The sequence below is a fragment of the Astyanax mexicanus genome, unplaced genomic scaffold, assembly GCF_023375975.1.
Source record: "Astyanax mexicanus isolate ESR-SI-001 unplaced genomic scaffold, AstMex3_surface scaffold_70, whole genome shotgun sequence".
NCBI lineage: Eukaryota > Metazoa > Chordata > Actinopteri > Characiformes > Acestrorhamphidae > Astyanax > Astyanax mexicanus.
This window is the reverse complement of record NW_026040080.1, coordinates 10982-36553: the sequence shown is the minus strand read 5'-3', so window position 1 is coordinate 36553 and position 25572 is coordinate 10982. Positions and strand designations below refer to the sequence as shown.

The following is a 25572-nucleotide window of genomic DNA, read 5'->3' as shown; positions in this document are numbered from 1 at the left end:
CAGTTTCTCCAAACAGCCCTGGCCTCTAAAAAGAGGCATCAAGAACTTTGAAAGTGCACAGGAAGTTTATTAAATAAGTCTTTTTACATCACGATAGCACTAAGCTAGTTCTCTGGGCGCTGCTGTTGTTGGCAAGTCACGGTGAGTCGTCAGTCGACCATGAATGAATAGGTAGGATAGGGGAATCTTTTTTCACAATTGAATTCTAGCTCTTGCTGAAAATTTCTGGTTACTGACAATATGAGATGGAAGAGCACCAATAACAAATTAAATAAACGTTGCTAAAAATGTTTTATTATTCGTCCTGAAACAGCGACTCGCCATGACTGAACTTTAAGATAGCTGTGGCCAGAGAGCTAGCTTAGTGCTACGCAATGTAAACAGTCTATTTTAATAAACTTTCTGTGCACTTTCAATGTTCTCAATGCCTTGTTTACGTGTGGAACTACTTTGAGCTTGTTAGCGGTGGAAAAAATTATTTCTCTGCATGAGCAAAATATGCTCCTATAGCGCCCATTCTAAAGCTTGTTTGGAGAAACCTGAAGAAAATGCTGTGTTTCTGAATACTGGGGGAGAATGGAGGTGAGCTATTCAACAATGGTTAGTACTCGTAATTATGTTTTACTACACCCCAAGTCCATTTCACACTGGAGTTCTCCTTTAACACCGAAGTGGTTTGGACTTTGGAAATTGTTGAACTGTTTGAAGAATAAAATTTGTACTAGTTTTGGTAATGAGAATATACATTTTTAAAATGAAAACTAGCTGTTATCAGTCTGAGATAAACAGTACATCAACAACCTTCCGATCATGAACTCTTTAAGCTTCATGAATTAAAAAAATAGGATAAGTAGCTGTTTTTACACTGTCATTGTTTCCAGTACCAATTTTTTACTTATAGTATTGTGATTTCATGATTGGAAGGTTGTTGATGTACTGTGAACTTCATTTACAGAACCCTGCAGAGGACTTACAGAGGAAAGTAGAAGCATAATTGCATCCTCTGACCTTACAAATGGTCCAACTTTATTGAAAATCGTCATCTTATTTGTCCTTTTTGACCAGTCGCGTTTCCAAACTTGTATATATTTGTATGTTAACGGTTGTTTGGTCAGTTGTCAAATGTTAACTAGTTATTTACACGTCACTTGTACGTCTTTTAATTAAGGGATTTGTCAAGTCATATTATCTAACACAAGGTGGTTTAGTGTTGCTTAGTCATCTGAAGTAATTACCTTTTTTTATATAGTAAGCAGTGGTGTATGGCATAGAGCATGCCTTAAGAAGTCTGAAGGCTCAAGGCTATCCTGTGTAAGTTTACTGGAACAAATTACCTCAAACAAATGATACTCCTCGGATGTAAACACTGTACTTATAGTATGATTTTTCTTTTATGTTTCATATATAGGACATCAATTTATCTGAGGAGGAGTGTAGTGTAGAAGACAGTTATTCATCAGGAGAAGAGTACATTCCAGATTCTGCATCTGAAAGCTTGGACTCTGAATATGACATTGACTCTGACAAAAATCAAGAAAAAACAAGAAGAGAAGATGGGCAGATCCTTTTAGAGACATCAAGATTGGATATTTCAGAGGACGTTCAGATTAACCGTTCCATTGGAGATGTTCAAAACAGCAATGAGACTACAGTAACAGAAGACAAATTGGAAAGCTGCGTAGGAACAACTGAGAAAAATTATTGTTTTGTGTGTGGAAAGCCTCAAACTAAAATTACACGACATTTCAAAATACATGAAAAAGAATGTCTAAAAATTGCTCAAGCTCTTAGCCTCCCCAGTGGATCCAAAACCAGAAAAATACTGTTGGAAAAATTTAGAAATGAGGGAAATTTTAAGCACAATGCAGAAGTACAAAAGACTGGAATAGGTTGTCTGAAAGTAAAAAGGATCCCAAAAACTAGCAACAGAAAAGAAACATTTGACTACTGTTTGTACTGTAAAGGAATGTTTGCGAAGAAAGAACTGTGGAGACATGCACGGAGATGCCCTTTAAAATCTATAGCCCACAGAGAGAGCTCACATGATGCATTTAAAGACAGAAGAAAAGTTTTGGGTGTGGCAACCTCTCAATCAACCCTGTCCCAACCCATATCTGATGGTGTGTGGAAGATATTGTCGAAAATGCATCAGGATGATGTGTCACTTGCAGTGAGAAATGACCATTACATACTGCAACTTGCTCAGTCATTATTTAATAAACATGGCCATGACCCATCTAAACATGAATACATTCGCCAAAAAATAAGAGAACTTGGTCGATTAATTGTCACCCTTCATAATACTACGAACATTCATAACCTGGAAGAAGCCATACAGCCCCGGAACTTCATCACACTCACCAATGCAGTAAAGGATGTAGCAGGATTTGATGGTGAAAACAACAGCTACAAGTCTCCAAGCCTTGCTTTAAAAATTGGTCATTCTCTGAGAAAGGTCAGTGACCTCATACAGTGTCGAGCACTCATGACGGATGATCAGGAGGGCATCAGATCTGTCGAAATGTTCCAAAAACTGTATGAAGCCAAATGGTCAGAGTTCGTCTCCCATTCTGCTTTGTCAAATCTAAGTGAAGCAAAATACAATAAAGCTTCCTCTCTGCCACTAACTAGAGACATACAAAAGCTCCATCAATTCTTAGATCAGGAGGCAGAATCAGCACTGAAGGTTCTAAAAGGGACATCATGTGCTACAAATTATGCTAAACTGTCTAGATTGACTCTTTGTCAAGTCATTCTTTTTAACAGGAGACGGGCAGGCGAAGTGTCAAAGATGACTGTTAAAAATTACCAGGACCGCAAGACTTCAAAGTTAAGTGATGTGAACTTTGGCCTGTCTGAGATGGAAAAAAAACTTTCTGAGCATTTTGCCAGAGTTGAGTTAAGAGGCAAAAGAGATCGAAAGGTTGCTGTTCTTCTCACTCCCAAAATGACCACTGCCCTTTCACTTCTTGTAAGCAAAAGACAGGAATGTGGTGTGGAGGACTCAAACACCTACCTTTTTGGAATTCCTCGATGTCAGAGCCACTACAGGGGTCAAGACTGCCTTAGATCCTATGCAGATTTGTGCGGTGCAGAAAACCCAGCATACTTGAGGTCTACAAACCTAAGAAAACATGTTGCTACGATCAGCCAGGTGATGAACCTAAAAGATAATGAGTTGGACCAACTTGCTGATTTTCTTGGGCATGATATACGAGTGCACAGGGAATTTTATCGCCTGCCAGAGTCCACAATTCAGGTGGCAAAAATTTCTAAACTGCTTTTGGCTATGGAAAAGGGAAGTCTGTCCAACATCCAGGGAAAGTCCCTTGACCAGATTGATGGTGTGTATTATTGCAAAGGTGATCCACATATGATCTGAAATGACAAGTGTACTTAAGTTTATTTGTATTTCAGATGAAGTGGATATGAGCAATGCCAGCAAGGAAGGAGTTGAGGCAGACATTTTTACCACTTGGCAAACTGAGGGAGAAGGTAAGTGTCTTTCTGCTACTTAATGTGATTTTTAACTATGGGTTTTTAACTATGGGTTACATTACAGTATTACCACCTCTAATGGCATTTTAGACATCACTTTGTTGTGACTGTATAGCAGGGGCACTGGGCACTAGTCCAGGGTATCTGCCATCATGAAAATATCAGATTCATCACACTTGGCTCTAATAATAAGATGCCTCTGAAGGCTTTAGGCTTGGAACTTAGTAGAGTGGTAGATCTCCAGGGCCAGGCATCCCTGTTCTGTTAATGCATTTAAATTTTTTAAGTTCTACTAGGGGTGGGCGATATGGCCTTCAAATATTGTCACAATATTTTATGATATGTTTGCGATAACGATATTCAATAACGATATATAAACAATAATGTTTTTTTTTTCCCAAAAATTGTTTTGCAGGCAACTGTTTAACTGTAACTGTAAAACAGGGTTCAGTGCTAAAACTCAATATGCACATAGGGGTGGGCGATATAATATCGTTTACGATAATACAGGTGTTGTACCGAAATCTGACTCCCCCACAGAATCTGACTCCCCTTCGCGTGCAGGCCTGCTAACATTCAGCCCGATTTAAACCAAACATTTTTTAATAAGTAGAGCTTTAACTGAACTTTTTACAAAAAAAGAAAACATTTGGGTGGTTTGAATGAGCGAAATCAGTTCAGAATGATGTTAATTAACATTGCAACACTGAAGACGCATAGACCTATTATTTAAGAAAAATGTTTTAAGAACAGATCTCTGAAAGATTAAAATGCCAACAATGCGAACAACAGGCCTGAACATTAGTAAAATAGGCTACAAGTATGCTGTCTGAATGACTTTCCTCTAATCTAATATAATTTAACATGGTTTAAGAATATAAAATACTTTCTAAACAAACAAACTTTTTTATATTGAGCTTTGCCTACATCCAAAAACACACACAAAAACAGTAATACGGCTATACACTGCACAATCATTAAACCATAATAGGTCAAGAACAATATCATAATTTACAATTACTTTCGTGTTCTCTAATATTATTAACAATGTTTAAGAATATAAAATACTGTCTGAACAACAAATCTTTTTTATTTTAAGCGCAAAAACACAAACCGCAATAAGGTTATGCACTGTACAATCATTAAACCGCAAAAGACCAACAATTTGCAAAAAGAAAAATAAAATCGGATATATATTTTTGTTACATAGTAAAGGCATATCAAACTATCAAACAACATGTATTCTACTTAAAACTTCAAATATATTGCACATATTGCACAGTGCAGTGCACACTGCGCAGGTCAGAGCTGTGTGATAACATTCTAATGTGTTCAACTTAAAAAAAAAAACAGTTTGATTTGTTACTTTGCTATATTGCGATTATCACGCCATAACTTTATATAAAATCTAAAAAGCATTAAAAAAACTGACATCACAGACCAATTTCTTGAGCCCGACCCGGCCGAGGAAAGTGGTGGGAAATATCTGCCCAACCAGGTGTACTGGGCCGAAATCCGACTCCCCTTTGTGTGCAAGCATGTCATGTAAACGTGGGCGCTAGAGGTTACGCACGTGCTGTGGGTTATTTTTGTGTGTAAATAAATAACACTTTATCTTTATATTTCACTCAGAACACAGTAAGATATAAAGACTCTTGCAGTGCTGGTTGAGTTTAGTTGTAAGGAAACAAAGAAGGTTGTTGCAGTACTAAATAACCCGTAGGACTGAATGCCTTTCAGCCATAATGATCGATATTACGAGAACATGATACACACAGTGCTGGGGCTCTGGGGTGTCCAAACTTTTGACCCATGTCTCCATTACACACAGTACTGGGCTCTGGGGTGTCCAAACTTTTGACCCGTGGCTCCATTACACACAGTGCTGGGGCTCTGGGGTGTCCAAACTTTTGACCCATGGCTCCATTACACAGTACTGGGGCTCTGGGGTGTCCAAACTTTTGACCCGTGGCTCCATTACACACAGTACTGGGGGGGCCGGGGTGTCCAAACTTTTGACCCGTGGCTCCATTACACACAGTACTGGGGGGCCGGGGTGTCCAAACTTTTGACCTAATGCTGTTTTATCCCATAGCTGCTCCATACACTCACAGTACTGGAGTTCTAGCTACCTGTCCTTCGATCTAGCTGCCGTCCTCCGATTGGCCCCATTCATTCCTATGGGGCCACTTCGTACGACATTCGTACGAAATCCGTACGTCGTAACTTTTCGTAACGCATATTTTCGGAAAGAGCTCAATAAGTTCTACAGGTCCTCAATTGGTTTCATCTTCGTATCTCAAAAATTGCGACGTCCACGGGCGTGCAAAGTTCTGCCCATTCATTTTCAATGCGCGAAAAAACGCGTACTTACGAAGTTTTTACGAAAAACGTAATTCCGATCGGAAAGCTTTATACAACCCACCATTCCCGATAAGGACGCACGTTTTCTCTTTTGAACGAAGTCGATATTTCGAAAACTGCGGCACTAGTTAACCGGACAAAAAACAGGTGGAATAATAATAATAACTAGATTGCAGTTCCTACAGAAACTGCGAGTGTGATTGCAGTGCTGGCCGGGGTACCCAAACTTTTGACCCGTGGCTCCATTACACACAGTACTGGAGTTCTAGCTGCTGTCCTTCGATCTAGCTGCCATCCTCCGATGGCCCCATTCATTCCTATGGGGCCACTTCGTACGACAATTGTACGAAATTCGTATGTCGTAAGGTTTCGTGACGCATATTTTCGGAAAGAGCTCAATAAGTTCTACAGGTCCTCAATTGGTTTCATCTTCGTATCTCAAAAATTGTGACGTACACGGCCGTGCTAAGTTCTGCCCATTCATTTTCAATGGGCAAAAAAGCGCACACTTATGAAGTTTTTACGAAAAACGTAAGTCCGATCGGAAAGCTGTATACAAGCCCACCATTCCCGATAAGGACGCACGTTTTGTCTTTTGAACAAAGTCGATATCTCGAAAACTGCGGCACTAGTTAACCGGACAAAAAACAGGTGGAATAATAATAATAATAATAAGAAGAAGAAGAAGAAGAAGAAGACTTAAGAAGATCAATACTGTGATTGCATTACTGCAATCACACTAATAAGACTTAAGAAGAACAATACTGTGATTGCATACTGCAATCACACTAACTAGATTGCAGTTCCTACAGAAACTGCGAGTGTGATTGCAGTGCTGGCTGGTATCTGCTATGGTGTTGCTAAGGTGTTGCTAAGTGGTTGCTAGGTGGTTGCTAAGGTGTTGCCAGGCGGTTGCTAAGGTGTTGCTATGGTATCCGGGGTGGTTGCTAAGGTGTTGCTAGGTGGTTGCTAGGTGGTTGCTAGGTGGTTGCTAGGGTGTTGCTAGGTGAAGAAGAAGAAGAATAAGACTTAAGAAGATCAGTACTGTGATTGCATACTGCAATCACACTAATAATAATAATAAGAAGAAGAAGACTTAAGAAGAACAGTACTGTGATTGCATTACTGCAATCACACTAATAATAATAATAATAAGAAGAAGAAGAATAAGACTTAAGAAGAACAATACTGTGATTGCATACTGCAATCACACTAATAATAAGAAGAAGAATAAGACTTAAGAAGATCAGTACTGTGATTGCATACTGCAATCACACTAATAAGACTTAAGATCAGTACTGTGATTGCATTACTGCAATCACACTAATACTAATAATAAGAATAAGACTTAAGAAGAACAGTACTGTGATTGCATACTGCAATCACACTAATAATAAGAAGAAGAATAAGACTTAAGAAGATCAGTACTGTGATTGCATACTGCAATCACACTAATAAGACTTAAGAAGAACAGTACTGTGATTGCATACTGCAATCACACTAATAATAATAATAAGAATAAGACTTAAGAAGAACAGTACTGTGATTGCATTACTGCAATCACACTAATAATAATAATAAGAATAAGAATAAGACTTAAGAAGAACAGTACTGTGATTGCATACTGCAATCACACTAATAATAATAATAATAATAATAATAATAATAATAAGAAGAAGACTTAAGAAGATCAGTACTGTGATTGCATTACTGCAATCACACTAATAATAATAATAATAAGAAGAATAAGAATAAGACTTAAGAAGAACAGTACTGTGATTGCATACTGCAATCACACTAATAAGAAGAAGAAGAAGAAGAAGAAGACTTAAGAAGATCAGTACTGTGATTGCATTACTGCAATCACACTAATAAGAAGAATAAGACTTAAGAAGAACAGTACTGTGATTGCATTACTGCAATCACACTAAAAAGATATAACACTGAGTGCTAGATAAAGGTAACGCTTAAACTCTCGCTCAGCGGTGCTCCAAACCGCGATAGTAGGCGGTGCTCCGAGCTGCGAAAGTCAGCCTTGGACCATCGCCAACTCCCTGTTCGGAGCACCGCAGAACCATTTCTTTCAGCTAAACTCTTACCTCAGACTTGGTGATTGGGGGCTTGGCCAGTTTCACCACGCTGAAGTCGCTCTGTGTCCTAAAATACAACGCGAGCGGCACCCGCTCTGACCGGTGTTGTGTCGAGTTGTTACCCTGTCAGAAGGACCCCTTTAAGAAGACACGGTTTTCTGTACCAAACATTTCCTTGTACTAGTGCTGGACGATATGGCCAAAATTTATATCACGATATATTCCTTAAATTTCGGTCGATACGATATAATTTCGATATCGATAAATACTTTGAAGGCCTCAGAAAAAGAATCCCTGCAATCTCTGCAGCTTGCACTGCAAATTTAAATTATTATTTAACTGTGTATTTGCACTTTTTGTATCAATCTATCTAATGGAAATCTGTACCTACTACTGTATGAAAATGTTTAAGTCTTTGAAACCTCCTTTCACAAAAACTGTAATACTTTAGAAATAAAAGTAGTCAAAATAAATCAATGCTCAATTTTATTTGCATATAGCAAAATAATAACATGACATCCCTGTCAAACATAAGCCTATATAACTATTACAAATAAAAATAACTTTAAATGACAACAGAGGCAGAGCTTCTTATTCATTGTAAACAAATTTAACAGATTAAAACAAAAGTGTTTTAACTAGGATATATAATACAAGAAGCCTTTATATACATAAAAGCAACAAGATTTTCCCGTCAAATAAACAAACCTATAGGATTTTTCAACTATAAATAACTTAGTGACAACATAATCTATTAAAGTGCTTCAGCCAGAATACAAGAGGTATTCAACATGATATCAACGGCAAATAAACAAACCTAAAGGATTCATAAACTTTAAATAACTTAGTTTCAACATAATCTATTAAAGTGCTTCAGTCAGTATAAGGAAAATATTGTATGTAGTGAAGATGCTTGAGGTGGTGGAACAGATTAGATGTATTAACGTTACGCTGCTTGTCGGCTCCACTCACCGGCACAATTTGCAGCAAAGCGGCAAGCGAGCGTACCTGCGGCTGGGCGAGCGGAGCCGCGGATGAGCGAGCGGAGGCGCGGATGAGCGAGCGGACCCGCGGCTGGGCGAGCGGAGCCGCGGATGAGCGAGCGGAGGCGCGGATGAGCGAGCGGACCCGCGGCTGGGCCAGCGGAGCCGCGGATGAGCGAGCGGAGGCGCGGATGAGCGAGCGGACCCGCGGCTGGGCCAGCGGAGCCGCGGATGAGCGAGCGGACGAGCGAGCGGAGCCGCGGATGAGCGAGCGGACGCGCTAATGGGCGAGCGAAACAGCGGCTGACCGAACCGAGTCTACCCTAGCCTTGGATCCGCTCGTCCCGGCTCCGTTTCGAGACATTTTAGATGCGTAGCGGAGCGGACCTGAACCTAACCTAGCCTAGCCTAGCCTAGCCATTTTAACCTAGCCTAGCCTAGCCTATCTGGCTACGTGCCTGTGTGATTGCGTCATCACGCACTGAGGTAGCACAGCTATGGGGGCTGAATGTGTTTGGCTCTGCGGCGAGCTGACGCCAGTAAAAAACGCCTGTCCGTGACAGATTCTGTACATAATACATATCGATATACCACAAAAGTGATATCACCGTTATTGAAACATTTCTTATCGCGATAAATACCGATATCGAATTATTGTCCAGGCCTACCTTGTACTGTGTAAGGTAATAAAATGTAAATAGGTCTAGTAATCATGATTATAGAGGACATTGTTTAATTTAAGATGCCTGAAGACAGTCAGTGGAAAATGACACCATCAATTTATTCTAAATAGGGACACAAGAACTTATGATATTTTTTTTTATGCAGTCTGATTCAGGACAAATAAGCCTATAATAAACAGAGCAATGTAAAAGAAATTATACTGTTTTCAGCAAATAGCACCACATTGTACACCAGGAACATTTGAGTACTTTCATATAGTTCTGCCATTAATATCCAATGTCTAAACAAAAATTATTGCTACTGGGAAATACAAGATACATGACATTTATTGTGAGATAATTTAGGACACAAACTTATAATATATGGGGCAATAAAACAAACTATAGCAAGTTTTATGTAATCTAAATCATTAAAAAATGGGGCATTATCACCTAAAACAGTTCTTTCAGCTGTTGGCACCACGTTTTACACTATGCTAATACACAAAATCTGTGGAATTCTGATATTTTTACTAATGTCTGTACTAAAACAATTACTGCTGGGACATGTAGCATTCGGTTGGAATGATTCTAATGTGATATGAATCAGGATACATAGATCTATTATAAATGGGGCATTAGGACAAAGTATGCTTCATTCAGCCTTTGGCACCACGTTTTACACTAGGCTAATACACAAAATCAGTTGAATTCTCAAAATTTTTTGACAGACTGGTGAACCATGCATTTACCTCTTAGAGACTCTGCTTCTCTAAAATGATATTTTTATTCCCAATCGTGATTTAGTTGCAAACTAACTAATTAGTTCTGTTAGTAACACCAGCTTTTTTTAAGATGTGTTACACCATCAAGATTTAAATGAGTTAATTAAATGGTAAAATGTCTGTTTTAAATCTTTCTTTACCCCCCGATCATTATTTTAAATAAGTTCCGCCTAAGAATCATGTGCTTCTGGACTAAATGAAATTGCACTGATTGCACCAACATTTAGGTTTTATCTAGTCCGTTTTTGATTTTTTTTCCCCCTATGCGTGTGCTAAGTCTGCTAAATCTTATGTAACATTTCTCTTAGGTGGAAACATTGGTGCAGGCAGCAGTGTGGCTTCTTCTGGAAATACTGGTATGATTTTCCTTTATTTCTATTGCAAATAAATGATATATAGAATACAAAAATTGGCATTTACATATTGTCATTCCATCTGAGTACAAGTACACAGTGGAGCAAAATTACAGTGAAATATGGAACAGTCTGTACAATACAGACATACATAAACATACAGTACAAACATACAAAATCATTAAGCGATGAAAAAAAAGTATGTAAGTTTACCCGCTGACAAAGATATAAACTGTCTATAATTTTAAGGGCAGTTTTATTTTATATAATACAGTGGCTTGCAAAAGTATTTGGCCCTCTTGAACTTTTCAAACTTTGACCACATTTCAGGCTTCATACATAAAGATATGAAATTGTATTTATTTTTGTGAATAATTAAGAAGTGTGACACAATCGTGAAGTTAAACTAAATTTATTGGATATTTTAAACTTTTTTTTTTTTTTTTTTTTAATAAAAAACTGAATAGTGGGGTGTGCAATAGGGCTGCAGCTATCGATTATTTTTGTAATCGGGTACTCTACTGAAAAATCGATTCGATTAATCGAGTAATCGGATAAAACTTTTTTTTGTTAAAGAGCAATTAAAAAGGCATTTTACTCAATAATGAATGACCAATTGGTTTCCTTTTTTAGATAAGTTATATTTTTAAATTCACAACATATATTTCCAAATTGCAAATACAAATAAATAAGACACAATAAATAAATAAATAAATACCACAATAAAAAAATACATTTAATTACATTACTTTCACATTAGGATTTCTTGTAAATATCAAATATAGGGTATAAATCAATAAAAAAAGGCATAAACATCGTCTTTGTGTTGTGCATCTTAGCTTCTGAGACGTTGTCAGTTCTGCCAGTGTTGGATCAGTGTGCTGCATTCTTTTACCACCAAGCCGCTTCTCCAAAATATATCAGGACCTGTGGAATAATTGTGATACACAAGTATTACAAATGTGGGTTTTTTCTTTATTTATATGTTGGACTACTTGGGTCTAATTACATCACTAAGACTAATAACTCTAATAATAAGTTCATGGCCGTGCATTTATGAACACTAAGATTGACACCTATCGCATTGGGGCACATTAGACACTAGTGGTAATTAATATTTTATCCAATAAATAAGAGACACACTTCCTTATATGAACAACACAGTGTTCATACAGTTTTTGTCTCACCGGCCAAATGTACTCTTAGATGAAGAAATTATGCATTTAGTTTCCAGCCAAAGTAACTTCAGTTTAGCTAACTTTTAACATTTTTATTGTTTATATTCTGAACTCCACAGCGCTGTGTTTACTGTTTACATAAAGCCTGTATGAACTCTGTTCTAATAAACTAACCACACATTATAGACAGTGCTTCTATTAATTCACACTCCAAAGCGCTGTCTTTTTTTTATTAATTCACGTTAATGTCAATCTCATTGATTTATTATAAGTTATATTTACCTGCTCTCTCGGCGTCCTCGCGTCTCGGGTGTCCTCGGCTCAGATGGTGCAGCATTAAAACGCGCTGTTTTGGCGCTGCACCGAGTACAGGTCACAGTTCGAACATAAAATGCTTTTATTCCTTTAAAATCACCGTTTTCTCTCGCCATATCCATTTTGCCGCTGCTCAAACCTCCGTCTCCTTGTTCCCGGGCAGGGTGACGTAACGCTGAGCGCGTTGTCAAAATAAAAGTCGCGAAAATACTGCGCGCTGAGTTTATTAATTAAATAAACGATTACTCGAGGCACAGAAAATTAATCAATCAATTTTGTGAATCGAGTTACTCGATTTACTCGAGTAATCGTTTCACCCCTAGTGTGGAATATTATTCAGCCCCTTTGCTGTCAGTGCAGCAAACTCACTCCAGAAGTTCAGTGAGGATCTCTGAATGATTCAGTGTTGACCTAAATGACTGATGATGATAAATAGAATCCACCTGTGTGTAATCAGGTCTCCGTGTAAATGCCTCAGTGTTCTGTTTAAAGTGCAGAGAGCATCGTGAAGACCAAGGAACACATCAGGCAGGTCCGAGATACTGTTCTGGAGAAGTTTAAAGCTGGATTTGGATACAAAAAGATTCCCCAACCTTTAAACATCTCAAGGAGCACTGTGTAAGCGATCATATTGAAATGGAAGGAGTATCAGACCACTGCAAATCTTCCAAGACCCGGCCGTCCCTCTAAACTTTCAGCTCAAACAAGAAGACTTAGAGGTGCAGCCAAGAGGCCCATGATCACTCTGGATGAACTGCAGAGATCTACAGCTGAGGTGGGAGACTCTGTCGACAGGACAACAATCAGTGGTACACTGCACAAATCTGGCCTTTATGGAAGAGTGGCAAGAAGAAAACCACTGTTGAAAGAAAGACATAGGAAGTGCCGTTTGTGCAGCAAATATGTGGAAGAAGGTTCTGTGTTCAGATGAGACCAAAGTTGAAAGTGCTATGTGTGACAGAAAAGTAACACTGCTCATCTCCCTGAACACACCATCCCCAAAGTGATCCCCATGGTGGTGGCAGCATCATGGTTTGGGTTTGCTTTTCCTTCAGCAGGGACCGGTAAGATGGTTTGGGCAGTCCTGGCGGAAAACCTGTTGGAGTCTGTAAAAGACCTGAGACTGGGACGGAGATTTATCTTCCATCAAGACAATGATCCAAAACATAAAGCAAAATCTAATTTGGAATGGTTAAAAAATAATCGTATACTGGTGTTGGAATGGCCTTTGTAGCGCCACCTTTTGCTGTGATTACAGCTGCAAGTCACTGGGGGTAGGTCTCTATCCGTTTTGCACATCGAAAGAGAAATTTTTGCACATTCTTCCTTACAAAACAGCTGGAGCTCAGTGAGGTTGGATGGAGAGCGTTTCTGAACAGCAGTTTTCAGCTCTCGATTGAATTCGGGTCTAGACTTTGACTTGGCCTATTAACGCAGGGGGGCTGAATAATTTTGCATGCCCAATTTTTCAGGTTTTTATTTCTAAAAAAAAAAAAAAAAGTTTTAAAAATCCAATAAATGTTGATTCTTCCCCCCCCAAAAAAAGACAATTTCATATCTTTATGTTTGAAGCCTGAAATGTGGCAAAAGGTTAAAAAGTTCAAGGGGGCTGAATACTTTTGCTAGGCACTTGTATATACATTTACAGAGAGAAAAATATAGGAGTTCTGGCTCCTACAGGCCAGTTAGATGCTCCTAATCAACTCGTTACCTGCATTAAAGACATCTGTCTTAAATTGCCACCTGTATAAAAGACTCCTGTCCACAGACCCAATTAATCAGTCAGACTCTAACCTCTACAACATTGGGCAAGACAAAAGAGCTTTCTAAGGATGTCAGGGACGAGAACATAGACCTGCACAAGGCTGGAATGCTACAGAACCACAAGGAAGACACTGGGTGAAAAGGAGAAAACTGTTGGTGCAATATAAAAAAAATGGAAGAAATACAAATTGACTGTCAATCAACATCAATCTGGGGCTCCATGCTAAATCTCATCCCGTGGGGTATCCTTGATCATGAAGAAGGTGAGAGATCAGCCTTAAACTACACGGGGAACTTGTTAATGATCTTCAAGATCTCCAAGAAAAACATTGGTAACATATTAAGGTCATGGAGTGGCCTAACTTATGCGGGAGCTGAAGGTCCAAGTTGCCAAGCAACAGCTTCAAAATCATAATGATTTCGAGATGATCTGCGAAGAGGAGTGGACCAAATTCTTCCTGACATGTGCGCAAACCTCATCAACTACAAAAAACGTCTGACTGCTGTGCTTGCCAAAAAGTTTCAAGTCTTGTTTGCTAGAGGGATCAATTACTTATTTCTCGCTGCAAAATGCATATTAATTGATGTATTTTATATGATGTGATTTTCTGGATTTTATGTTGGGTATTCTATCTCACTGTGAAAATTAACCTACCCTTAAAATTATAGACTGTTCATGTCTTTGTCAGTGGTCAAACTTACAAAATCAGCAATCGAAAATATTGTGAATATTTTTATCTTAATTACGTTTATTCAATTAATACATTTTGGCCCTATATTATTAAATAGTTATTGAGAAATTTATAAACACAATTGCACAGAGATAATAACTTTGACACGCAGATCATACGTCACAGTATATCTTGATTTGGTTTATATAAAACACAGACAGTCCTCATGCTATGGAGGACCAAAAATGACATAAGTATAAATAAATAAATGCACATATAAATGTAGAAATAAATAAATATATAAATAAATAAATGTTGAAATAAATAAATAAATATATATATATGAATAAATAAATAAATACACGCATAAATAATTTTATAGGTAAATAAATACATTTCTTATTAATTATGTATTTATTTATTCATTTATATGTGCATTTATTTATTCATTCATTTATTCATTTATTTATTTATTTCTACATTTATTTATTCATCTATTTATTTCCACATTTATTTATTTATTTATTTATTTCTACATTTATTTATTTATTTCCAAATTTCTTCATTTATTTATTTCTGTATTTCTGCATTTGTATGGTAATTTGGAAGGCGGTCCTATCCTCGCTCTATAGCAGGATTGGTTGCTTGCTCGCTCGCCGGTGTTACGGTGAATTCAGTCCCCCTGTTCGCAGCGCAGCTGTTTCTTCGTGTCGGCGACTTTTTACTTCTGTTGTAAAATAGTGTTCATGTAATTTCATACTTTAAAGTGTAAAAAATAGTCAGAATATGTTTAAATACTCATTAAAAACAAGATTTCGCTCCCTGCAATAGACTGAGTTTAGGTGATCTAGTGGATTTAGCCGTACCGTTTATATAAAGTTACTTTATTCTGTTCAGACTCCAGTAAGTGTAGTTTGTGATTCTCTAGTCTCACCACACTCACTAAACTGGGTAAATAAAAAACAGAAATAAATGAAAAAAATGTGGAAATAAATAAATAAATGTAGAAATATATAAATAAATAAATGTTGAAAAAAAATAAATTATGAATTATTCTCGTAATATTACAACTTTATTCTTGTAAAATTAAGACTTTATTCTCGTAATATTACGACTTTATTCTCGAAGTGAACTGTTTTTTTTATTTTTTTAAGAGTGGCCCTAAAACGCCGTCATACTTTACTGCAAATTGTTAATGTTAATCTTTTCTGCATTGGGTTGAACATTTTATGGCTTAGTTTTCTCTTTTATGCTATTGTATGCTGTTTTGTTTTTTTTTCCCTGTATGTGTCCATTTGAAATCTGTTACTAGAAAATCTGTAAATTTCTTAGAACACTCTTTAGATGGAAACATTGACAAATGCTTCAGAGAAGCTAATTCTATATTTGAAAATATCAGTGATTTTATGAGTATATATTTTTTAAACATTTATTTTGCCTTATGTTGTATCCATTAACATATTTTCTTTGTGAAGTTTCATGAGATAACTAAGTTTGTTTTATTTCTAACAGCGCAAAGAGGAAGAAAGACGGCTTATGTGAAGCAACCATGGAGCAGTCTGGAAACTAAGGCTGTCATGAAGCACTTTGGGCAGCACATAAAGAAAGGAAAGTTAGCTACCTTGACAGAGTGCGAAGCATGCAAAGAAGCAGAAAACCCCATTCTGGAGAAACGGACATTACAAAATATTAGAGACTTTGTGCGAAACAGGGGAATATCTCACAAGCGCCTTTTACTTTCAGTAGATAGATAAGTAAAGGTGTACTGCTGTATGAATCAGTTATGTGAGGTGTAGTGCTGTATGAATCAGTTCTGTGAGGTGTACTGATGTATGAATCAGTTCTGAAGGGTGTACTGCTGTATGAATCAGTTATGTGAGGTGTACTGCTGTATGAATCAGTTCTGAAGGGTGTACTGCTGTATGAATCAGTTCTGTAGGGTGTACTGCTGTATGAATCAGTTCTGTGAGGTGTAGTGCTGTATGAATCAGTTCTGTAGGGTGTACTGCTGTATGAATCAGTTCTGTGAGGTGTACTGCTGTATGAATCAGTTATGTGAGGTGTACTGCTGTATGAATCAGTTATGTGAGGTGTACTGCTGTATGAATCAGTTCTGTGAGGTGTAGTGCTGTATGAATCAGTTCTGTAGGGTGTACTACTGTATGAATCAGTTCTGTGAGGTGTACTGCTGTATGAATCAGTTCTGTAGGGTGTACTGCTGTATGAATCAGTTATGTGAGGTGTACTGCTGTATGAATCAGTTCTGAAGGGTGTACTGCTGTATGAATCAGTTATGTGAGGTGTACTGCTGTATGAATCAGTTCTGTGAGGTGTAGTGCTGTATCAGTTCTGTGAGGTGTACTGCTGTATGAATCAGTTCTGTGAGGTGTAGTGCTGTATGAATCAGTTCTGTGAGGTGTACTGCTGTATGAATCAGTTATGTGAGGTGTAGTGCTGTATGAATCAGTTCTGTGAGGTGTACTGCTGTATGAATCAGTTCTGTAGGGTGTACTGCTGTATGAATCAGTTCTGTGAGGTGTACTGCTGTATGAATCAGTTCTGTAGGGTGTACTGCTGTATGAATCAGTTATGTGAGGTGTAGTGCTGTATGAATCAGTTCTGTGAGGTGTACTGCTGTATGAATCAGTTCTGTAGGGTGTACTGCTGTATGAATCAGTTCTGTGAGGTGTACTGCTGTATGAATCAGTTCTGTAGGGTGTACTGCTGTATGAATCAGTTATGTGAGGTGTACTGCTGTATGAATCAGTTATGTGAGGTGTACTGCTGTATGAATCAGTTCTGTGAGGTGTACTGCTGTATGAATCAGTTCTGTGAGGTGTACTGCTGTATGAATCAGTTATGTGAGGTGTAGTGCTGTATGAATCAGTTCTGTGAGGTGTACTGCTGTATGAATCAGTTATGTGAGGTGTACTGCTGTATGAATCAGTTCTGTGAGGTGTAGTGCTGTATCAGTTATGTGAGGTGTACTGCTGTATGAATCAGTTATGTGAGGTGTACTGCTGTATGAATCAGTTGTGAGGTGTACTGCTGTATGAATCAGTTATGTGAGGTGTAGTGCTGTATGAATCAGTTCTGTGAGGTGTAGTGCTGTATCAGTTATGTGAGGTGTACTGCTGTATGAATCAGTTATGTGAGGTGTACTGCTGTATGAATCAGTTATGTGAGGTGTAGTGCTGTATGAATCAGTTCTGTGAGGTGTACTGCTGTATGAATCAGTTCTGTAGGGTGTACTGCTGTATGAATCAGTTCTGTGAGGTGTACTGCTGTATGAATCAGTTCTGTAGGGTGTACTGCTGTATGAATCAGTTATGTGAGGTGTACTGCTGTATGAATCAGTTATGTGAGGTGTACTGCTGTATGAATCAGTTCTGTGAGGTGTACTGCTGTATGAATCAGTTCTGTGAGGTGTACTGCTGTATGAATCAGTTATGTGAGGTGTAGTGCTGTATGAATCAGTTCTGTGAGGTGTACTGCTGTATGAATCAGTTCTGTGAGGTGTACTGCTGTATGAATCAGTTATGTGAGGTGTACTGCTGTATGAATCAGTTCTGTGAGGTGTAGTGCTGTATCAGTTATGTGAGGTGTACTGCTGTATGAATCAGTTATGTGAGGTGTACTGCTGTATGAATCAGTTGTGAGGTGTACTGCTGTATGAATCAGTTATGTGAGGTGTAGTGCTGTATGAATCAGTTCTGTGAGGTGTAGTGCTGTATCAGTTATGTGAGGTGTACTGCTGTATGAATCAGTTATGTGAGGTGTACTGCTGTATGAATCAGTTATGTGAGGTGTAGTGCTGTATCAGTTCTGTGAGGTGTACTGCTGCATGAATCAGTTATGTGAGGTGTAGTGCTGTATCAGTTCTGTGAGGTGTACTGCTGTATGAATCAGTTATGTGAGGTGTACTGCTGTATGAATCAGTTCTGTGAGGTGTACTGCTGTATGAATCAGTTCTGTAGGGTGTACTGCTGTATGAATCAGTTATGTGAGGTGTACTGCTGTATGAATCAGTTATGTGAGGTGTACTGCTCTATGAATCAGTTATGTGAGGTGTACTGCTGTATGAATCAGTTCTGTGAGGTGTACTGCTGTATGAATCAGTTATGTGAGGTGTACTGCTCTATGAATCAGTTATGTGAGGTGTAGTGCTGTATGAATCAGTTCTGTGAGGTGTACTGCTGTATGAATCAGTTCTGTGAGGTGTACTGCTGTATGAATCAGTTATGTGAGGTGTAGTGCTGTATGAATCAGTTATGTGAGGTGTACTGCTGTATGAATCAGTTCTGTGAGGTGTACTGCTGTATGAATCAGTTATGTGAGGTGTACTGCTGTATGAATCAGTTATGTGAGGTGTACAGCTGTATGAATCAGTTATGTGAGGTGTAGTGCTGTATGAATCAGTTATGTGAGGTGTACTGCTGTATGAATCAGTTCTGTAGGGTGTACTGCTGTATGAATCAGTTATGTGAGGTGTACTGCTGTATGAATCAGTTATGTGAGGTGTAGTGCTGTATGAATCAGTTCTGAAGGGTGTACTGCTGTATGAATCAGTTCTGTGAGGTGTACTGCTGTATGAATCAGTTATGTGAGGTGTAGTGCTGTATGAATCAGTTCTGTGAGGTGTACTGCTGTATGAATCAGTTCTGTGAGGTGTACTGCTGTATGAATCAGTTATGTGAGGTGTAGTGCTGTATGAATCAGTTATGTGAGGTGTACTGCTGTATGAATCAGTTATGTGAGGTGTACTGCTGTATGAATCAGTTATGTGAGGTGTAGTGCTGTATGAATCAGTTCTGTAGGGTGTACTACTGTATGAATCAGTTCTGTGAGGTGTACTGCTGTATGAATCAGTTCTGTAGGGTGTACTGCTGTATGAATCAGTTATGTGAGGTGTACTGCTGTATGAATCAGTTCTGTGAGGTGTAGTGCTGTATCAGTTCTGTGAGGTGTACTGCTGTATGAATCAGTTCTGTGAGGTGTAGTGCTGTATGAATCAGTTCTGTGAGGTGTACTGCTGTATGAATCAGTTATGTGAGGTGTAGTGCTGTATGAATCAGTTCTGTGAGGTGTACTGCTGTATGAATCAGTTCTGTAGGGTGTACTGCTGTATGAATCAGTTCTGTGAGGTGTACTGCTGTATGAATCAGTTATGTGAGGTGTAGTGCTGTATGAATCAGTTATGTGAGGTGTACTGCTGTATGAATCAGTTATGTGAGGTGTACTGCTGTATGAATCAGTTCTGTGAGGTGTACTGCTGTATGAATCAGTTCTGTGAGGTGTACTGCTGTATGAATCAGTTATGTGAGGTGTAGTGCTGTATGAATCAGTTCTGTGAGGTGTACTGCTGTATGAATCAGTTCTGTGAGGTGTACTGCTGTATGAATCAGTTATGTGAGGTGTACTGCTGTATGAATCAGTTATGTGAGGTGTAGTGCTGTATCAGTTATGTGAGGTGTACTGCTGTATGAATCAGTTATGTGAGGTGTACTGCTGTATGAATCAGTTATGTGAGGTGTACTGCTGTATGAATCAGTTATGTGAGGTGTAGTGCTGTATGAATCAGTTCTGTGAGGTGTAGTGCTGTATCAGTTATGTGAGGTGTACTGCTGTATGAATCAGTTATGTGAGGTGTACTGCTGTATGAATCAGTTATGTGAGGTGTAGTGCTGTATCAGTTCTGTGAGGTGTACTGCTGTATGAATCAGTTCTGTGAGGTGTACAGCTGTATGAATCAGTTATGTGAGGTGTAGTGCTGCATGAATCAGTTATGTGAGGTGTAGTGCTGTATCAGTTCTGTGAGGTGTACTGCTGTATGAATCAGTTATGTGAGGTGTAGTGCTGCATGAATCAGTTATGTGAGGTGTAGTGCTGTATCAGTTCTGTGAGGTGTACTGCTGTATGAATCAGTTCTGTGAGGTGTAGTGCTGCATGAATCAGTTATGTGAGGTGTAGTGCTGTATCAGTTCTGTGAGGTGTACTGCTGTATGAATCAGTTATGTGAGGTGTACTGCTGTATGAATCAGTTCTGTGAGGTGTACTGCTGTATGAATCAGTTATGTGAGGTGTACTGCTCTATGAATCAGTTATGTGAGGTGTAGTGCTGTATGAATCAGTTCTGTGAGGTGTACTGCTGTATGAATCAGTTCTGTGAGGTGTACTGCTGTATGAATCAGTTATGTGAGGTGTAGTGCTGTATGAATCAGTTCTGTGAGGTGTACTGCTGTATGAATCAGTTATGTGAGGTGTACTGCTGTATGAATCAGTTATGTGAGGTGTACTGCTGTATGAATCAGTTATGTGAGGTGTACTGCTGTATGAATCAGTTCTGTGAGGTGTACTGCTGTATGAATCAGTTATGTGAGGTGTACTGCTGTATGAATCAGTTCTGTGAGGTGTACTGCTGTATGAATCAGTTATGTGAGGTGTACTGCTGTATGAATCAGTTATGTGAGGTGTACTGCTGTATGAATCAGTTATGTGAGGTGTAGTGCTGTATGAATCAGTTCTGTGAGGTGTACTGCTGTATGAATCAGTTCTGTAGGGTGTACTGCTGTATGAATCAGTTATGTGAGGTGTACTGCTGTATGAATCAGTTATGTGAGGTGTAGTGCTGTATGAATCAGTTCTGAAGGGTGTACTGCTGTATGAATCAGTTCTGTGAGGTGTACAGCTGTATGAATCAGTTATGTGAGGTGTAGTGCTGTATGAATCAGTTATGTGAGGTGTAGTGCTGTATGAATCAGTTCTGTGAGGTGTAGTGCTGTATGAATCAGTTCTGTGAGGTGTACTGCTGTATGAATCAGTTATGTGAGGTGTAGTGCTGTATGAATCAGTTCTGAAGGGTGTACTGCTGTATGAATCAGTTCTGTGAGGTGTACTGCTGTATGAATCAGTTCTGTGAGGTGTACTGCTGTATGAATCAGTTCTGTGAGGTGTACTGCTGTATGAATCAGTTCTGTGAGGTGTACTGCTGTATGAATCAGTTCTGTAGGGTGTACTGCTGTATGAATCAGTTATGTGAGGTGTACTGCTGTATGAATCAGTTATGTGAGGTGTACTGCTGTATGAATCAGTTCTGTGAGGTGTACTGCTGTATGAATCAGTTCTGTGAGGTGTACTGCTGTATGAATCAGTTCTGTGAGGTGTACTGCAAAATATTTTCTATTTCTATTTTACAAAGTAAAAATTATTTTAAATAAAAAAATAGTTCAGCAAATGTAATGTAAGATGCGAAGTTGATAAACAGTTAATTTATTTGTAAAATAAAGCATGTTTAGTTGGAGCTGGTTGATTGATTTGGTGTAGTTCAGTCACAGGAGGTACTGTGTTATTAGCGAGAGTCTGAGGGGTGGGGTTGTCCTGTGCTATGTGTTTTACACATCATAGATAAATGAGTCTTTAACAGCAAAATACCCTGAAGCTTCAGGTGAAGCAGCCACTGAATCTCTAACCTAAAGAACCGAGAAAAGCAGCATAAATCCAAACAAGGAAGATCCCGCAATGAGTACCTACCTATCACTAGGCTTCACATGTGATTAGACTGTCTGCCCGAGCCGAATTCCCACCGCTTTCAGGAAAACGGTCTATGACGCTTTTAATGATAATAATCACAATACAGCAAAGTAACAAAGCAAACCGTGATCTTTGTGATGTTGCACAGGTGATAAATGTAATTTAATTGTATGGTATTATAATTACGTAGCGCTGGTCTGTGGCCATGCTACACGCGAACTTCTCCGCAGCTCCGCACGTCATTCATATCGCTGCGCCACGCAACTTGCGGGTCAAGATAACAGAAACGTTTAGGGCAGAAATCAGAAAATATATATACACACATACATACATACATACATACATAGAGGAAACTGAAACACCTGTCATCATTTTAGTGTGGGATTTTAGGTTTCATGGCTAAATTGGAGCAGCCTGGTGGCCGATCTTCATTAATTGCACATTGCACCAGTAAGAGCAGAGTGTGAAGGTTCAATTAGCAGGGTAAGAGCACAGTTTTACTCTAAATATTGCAATGCACACAACATTATGGGAGACATACCAGAGTTCAAAAGAGGACAAATTGTTGGTCACAGATGCTCCAGCAAAATGGCACCAAGACAGCAAGTCTTTGTGATGTATCAAGAGCCACGGTATCCAGGGTACCAGAACTGTCCGTCGGGAGCTCCACAGGGCAATCTAAAACCAGGTGTTTCAGTTTCATTGTCCAACCCTTGTATATATATATATATATATGTATATATATATATATATAGATAGATAGATAGATAGATAGATAGATAGATAGATAGATAGATAGATAGATATAGATATATAGATGGCACAAGATCTTGAGAAATTTTAAAACAGCACAATGATTTCTTGTCAGGAGTTAAATATGTCTCTATGCGCGCGCACAAAACAATTTTAAGGCAATTTATTTACTTATTAACAGTGTACAGATCAGTATACAGATCATTTCAAGAATGTGCAAGGCATGTGGCCTACCTGATTTTCTTTGCAAACATTTACAACAAATCAAAGAACATTTTAAACACACTTTAAAATGAACACATGTCCAAGATAAGTACTCTTCATAACTGAAATACAGAACATGGCTATTTAAATCGTAATAAACTTAATCGTAATAAAATATTTCTATTTATTTAGCTGCCTTATATTTAGAAGACAAGTAATCTCTTATACATTTTCATTTGTACTTAACTGCATTTGTTCTCTCTTGCCATCTGCTGCCTTTTTTGTCGTAGGCACTTTTTTTATAGAGTGACTCTGAAGTTTGCTGAGTTTGTGTTTTGGATACCTTGCCTAGGTGGTTTAGGTTCGTCTTGGACAGTGGGATCCAGAAGCTTTTCATATTACTCATACTCTGTCTGATGGTTTGTACGGAGATGATGGAACAGGTTAAGTTAGTTGTCGATCTATCTTTAATGTCAAGCAGTTTTTACAGAGTTTTTACATGTCACCGTGTTTAGAATAATGTCCGGCTTTTCGAGTCCAAACTCGTCCGGTAATTAAATCCAGGGTAGTAGACTGAGATGCTGGTGGTGTCTGAGCGTTTTACTCTGGCGCAGTGCATTCATTCACTTTCAGTGCTGTTTTAGCCAGCTATTCTAACGCTAGCTTTAGCATATGCTAGTACAATGTAGGACACTCAATGCACACGCGTAGCAACCTATACTAACACTAGATGCGTGGAGTCAATGGGCTTTGATTGTTGTTTTTTCCTCAGTGAATAGCATACTTGATAGAATTTTCTCTATACATATTGCTGTTATATTTTGAAAATGAATGATAAACATGAACAGACTTTAATTTGAATATAATCTGTTCTTTTTTACTATAACTTGGCAGAATTTCATGTTTAATATACTTTTTCGTAACTAATGCTGTGCTTATATTGTCAATGAGTTTGTTCCAAATCTGTTTTTGTTTCTGCAAGGTATTCCCAGTGTTTCATCCAGCATTCTTGTGAAGAAGACGAGGTCTGTTGTGAAGAGGCCATGGTCCCAGGATGAGACTAAAGCTGTCTTTAGACACCTAAAGGGTCACATCATGGATGGACGTACTGCCTCCAAAGAGGACTGTGAAAAATGCAAAATGGCAGAGCATCCGGTATTAGCAGCCAGAACAGTTCAAAATATCCGAGACTTTGTGAGAAATAGGGGTATATCCCTTAGGAGACATGACAATGAAGACTGATGTGGATCAGTAAAAAAATATTAGATGTTTTTGCCTCTGTCCTGTCAACAACAGTCAACAATGGTCCCATGTTAGGGCTTTATTGAACGGACATTTCACTAATTTTCACAAGTGACTAATTTACACTACATTTTAAATGGAGTTTTCCCATTGACTTGAAAATACAGTCTAAGACTAGGCTTAATCCCGGTCTGAGAAACTTTCCCATATATTTCTAGATACACAGATAAGCCTTAACATTTAAAAACACGTTCTTGTTTCTAATTAATAGTTAATTTTACCATATATGTAGATCAGATCCATGTACTGTATATTAGCACTGCATAGTTGTACAGTTACTGCCTGTGTCACTGTATACTTTAATGCCCTGTTGTTCATTGGTCAGGACTCCCACAGTACGACCATAGGGCAAGTACCCGATTGGTGGAGCGGCTGACGTGGTGGTGTGTTATTGTGTTGTGCTGGTGTGAGTGGATTAGACACAACAGTGCTGCTAGTTTTTTTACACACTGTATCCACTCTTGTAAACAATCCTTTGTTGTTGATCCATTTTGTAGAAGTCAGAGAATTTATAGGTCCTCTGCTACTGTACAGGACGCTGTTGGCTGGAAAGTTTTGGTTGGTTGACAGTCACTACTAGACTGAAATTTGAGGTGTTTTAAAATCTAGCAGCATTGCTATATCTGATCTACTCACAGCATGAATTTCAGTAATTTTTAGTCAGTTACTGTTTTCTTATTTGTGAAGTTTATCTGTTTTCAACAAACATTTTAACAATGAAACCTTTTAACTTAATTGAACTAGAATGCCAAATATAAAAGAAACCTAATAGCCCATACAAACTAGAGAGTTTGAAGTTGGATATCTTGATGTCTTTTCAATTAAATACAGTTATTAAATTATCATTGAACTCCTTTATTTATTTATTGCACAGGACCACAACTTTTTAATAGAAATTTGTGTATATATGAGTCTATAATATAAAAATGTCTGCTTGCACTTTATAAGTGCTCCAAAGTGACCACTGGCCAGCTTGGCTTCTGATCAGGGTCATAAATACTTTAGTGCATTTAGTTTTGGTGGCAGTGCTGAGCAAATCTGGACTTTGTTCATTGTATTGATGGTTTGCTTCCTTTCATTCAAGATAATTTGTCAGGGCTCTAGGTATTTAATATTCTGA

General features: G+C 38.4%; 1 protein-coding gene across 10 annotated transcripts; it reads left to right on the top strand.

Moving 5' to 3' along the window:
• Positions 1-1306: 1306 nt before the first annotated feature.
• Positions 1307-25297, top strand: LOC125798652 (uncharacterized). Of its 10 annotated transcripts, none has more exons than XR_007437461.1 (5): positions 1307-3344; positions 3418-3495; positions 10691-10738; positions 16176-16723; positions 19062-25297. XR_007437461.1 is itself a non-coding variant. In XM_049474189.1 (4 exons), exons 1-4 carry the CDS (start codon positions 1967-1969, stop codon positions 16415-16417), a joined length of 1746 nt encoding a protein of 581 aa, XP_049330146.1. In that variant the 5' UTR covers positions 1307-1966; the 3' UTR covers positions 16418-25297. The 10 variants fall into 10 exon arrangements, 1 of the variants encoding a protein (XP_049330146.1); XR_007437463.1 differs by having other exon boundaries at positions 16176-16933; positions 19748-25297; XR_007437460.1 differs by having other exon boundaries at positions 16176-16933; positions 17880-25297.
• The last annotated feature ends 275 nt before the right edge of the window (positions 25298-25572 follow it).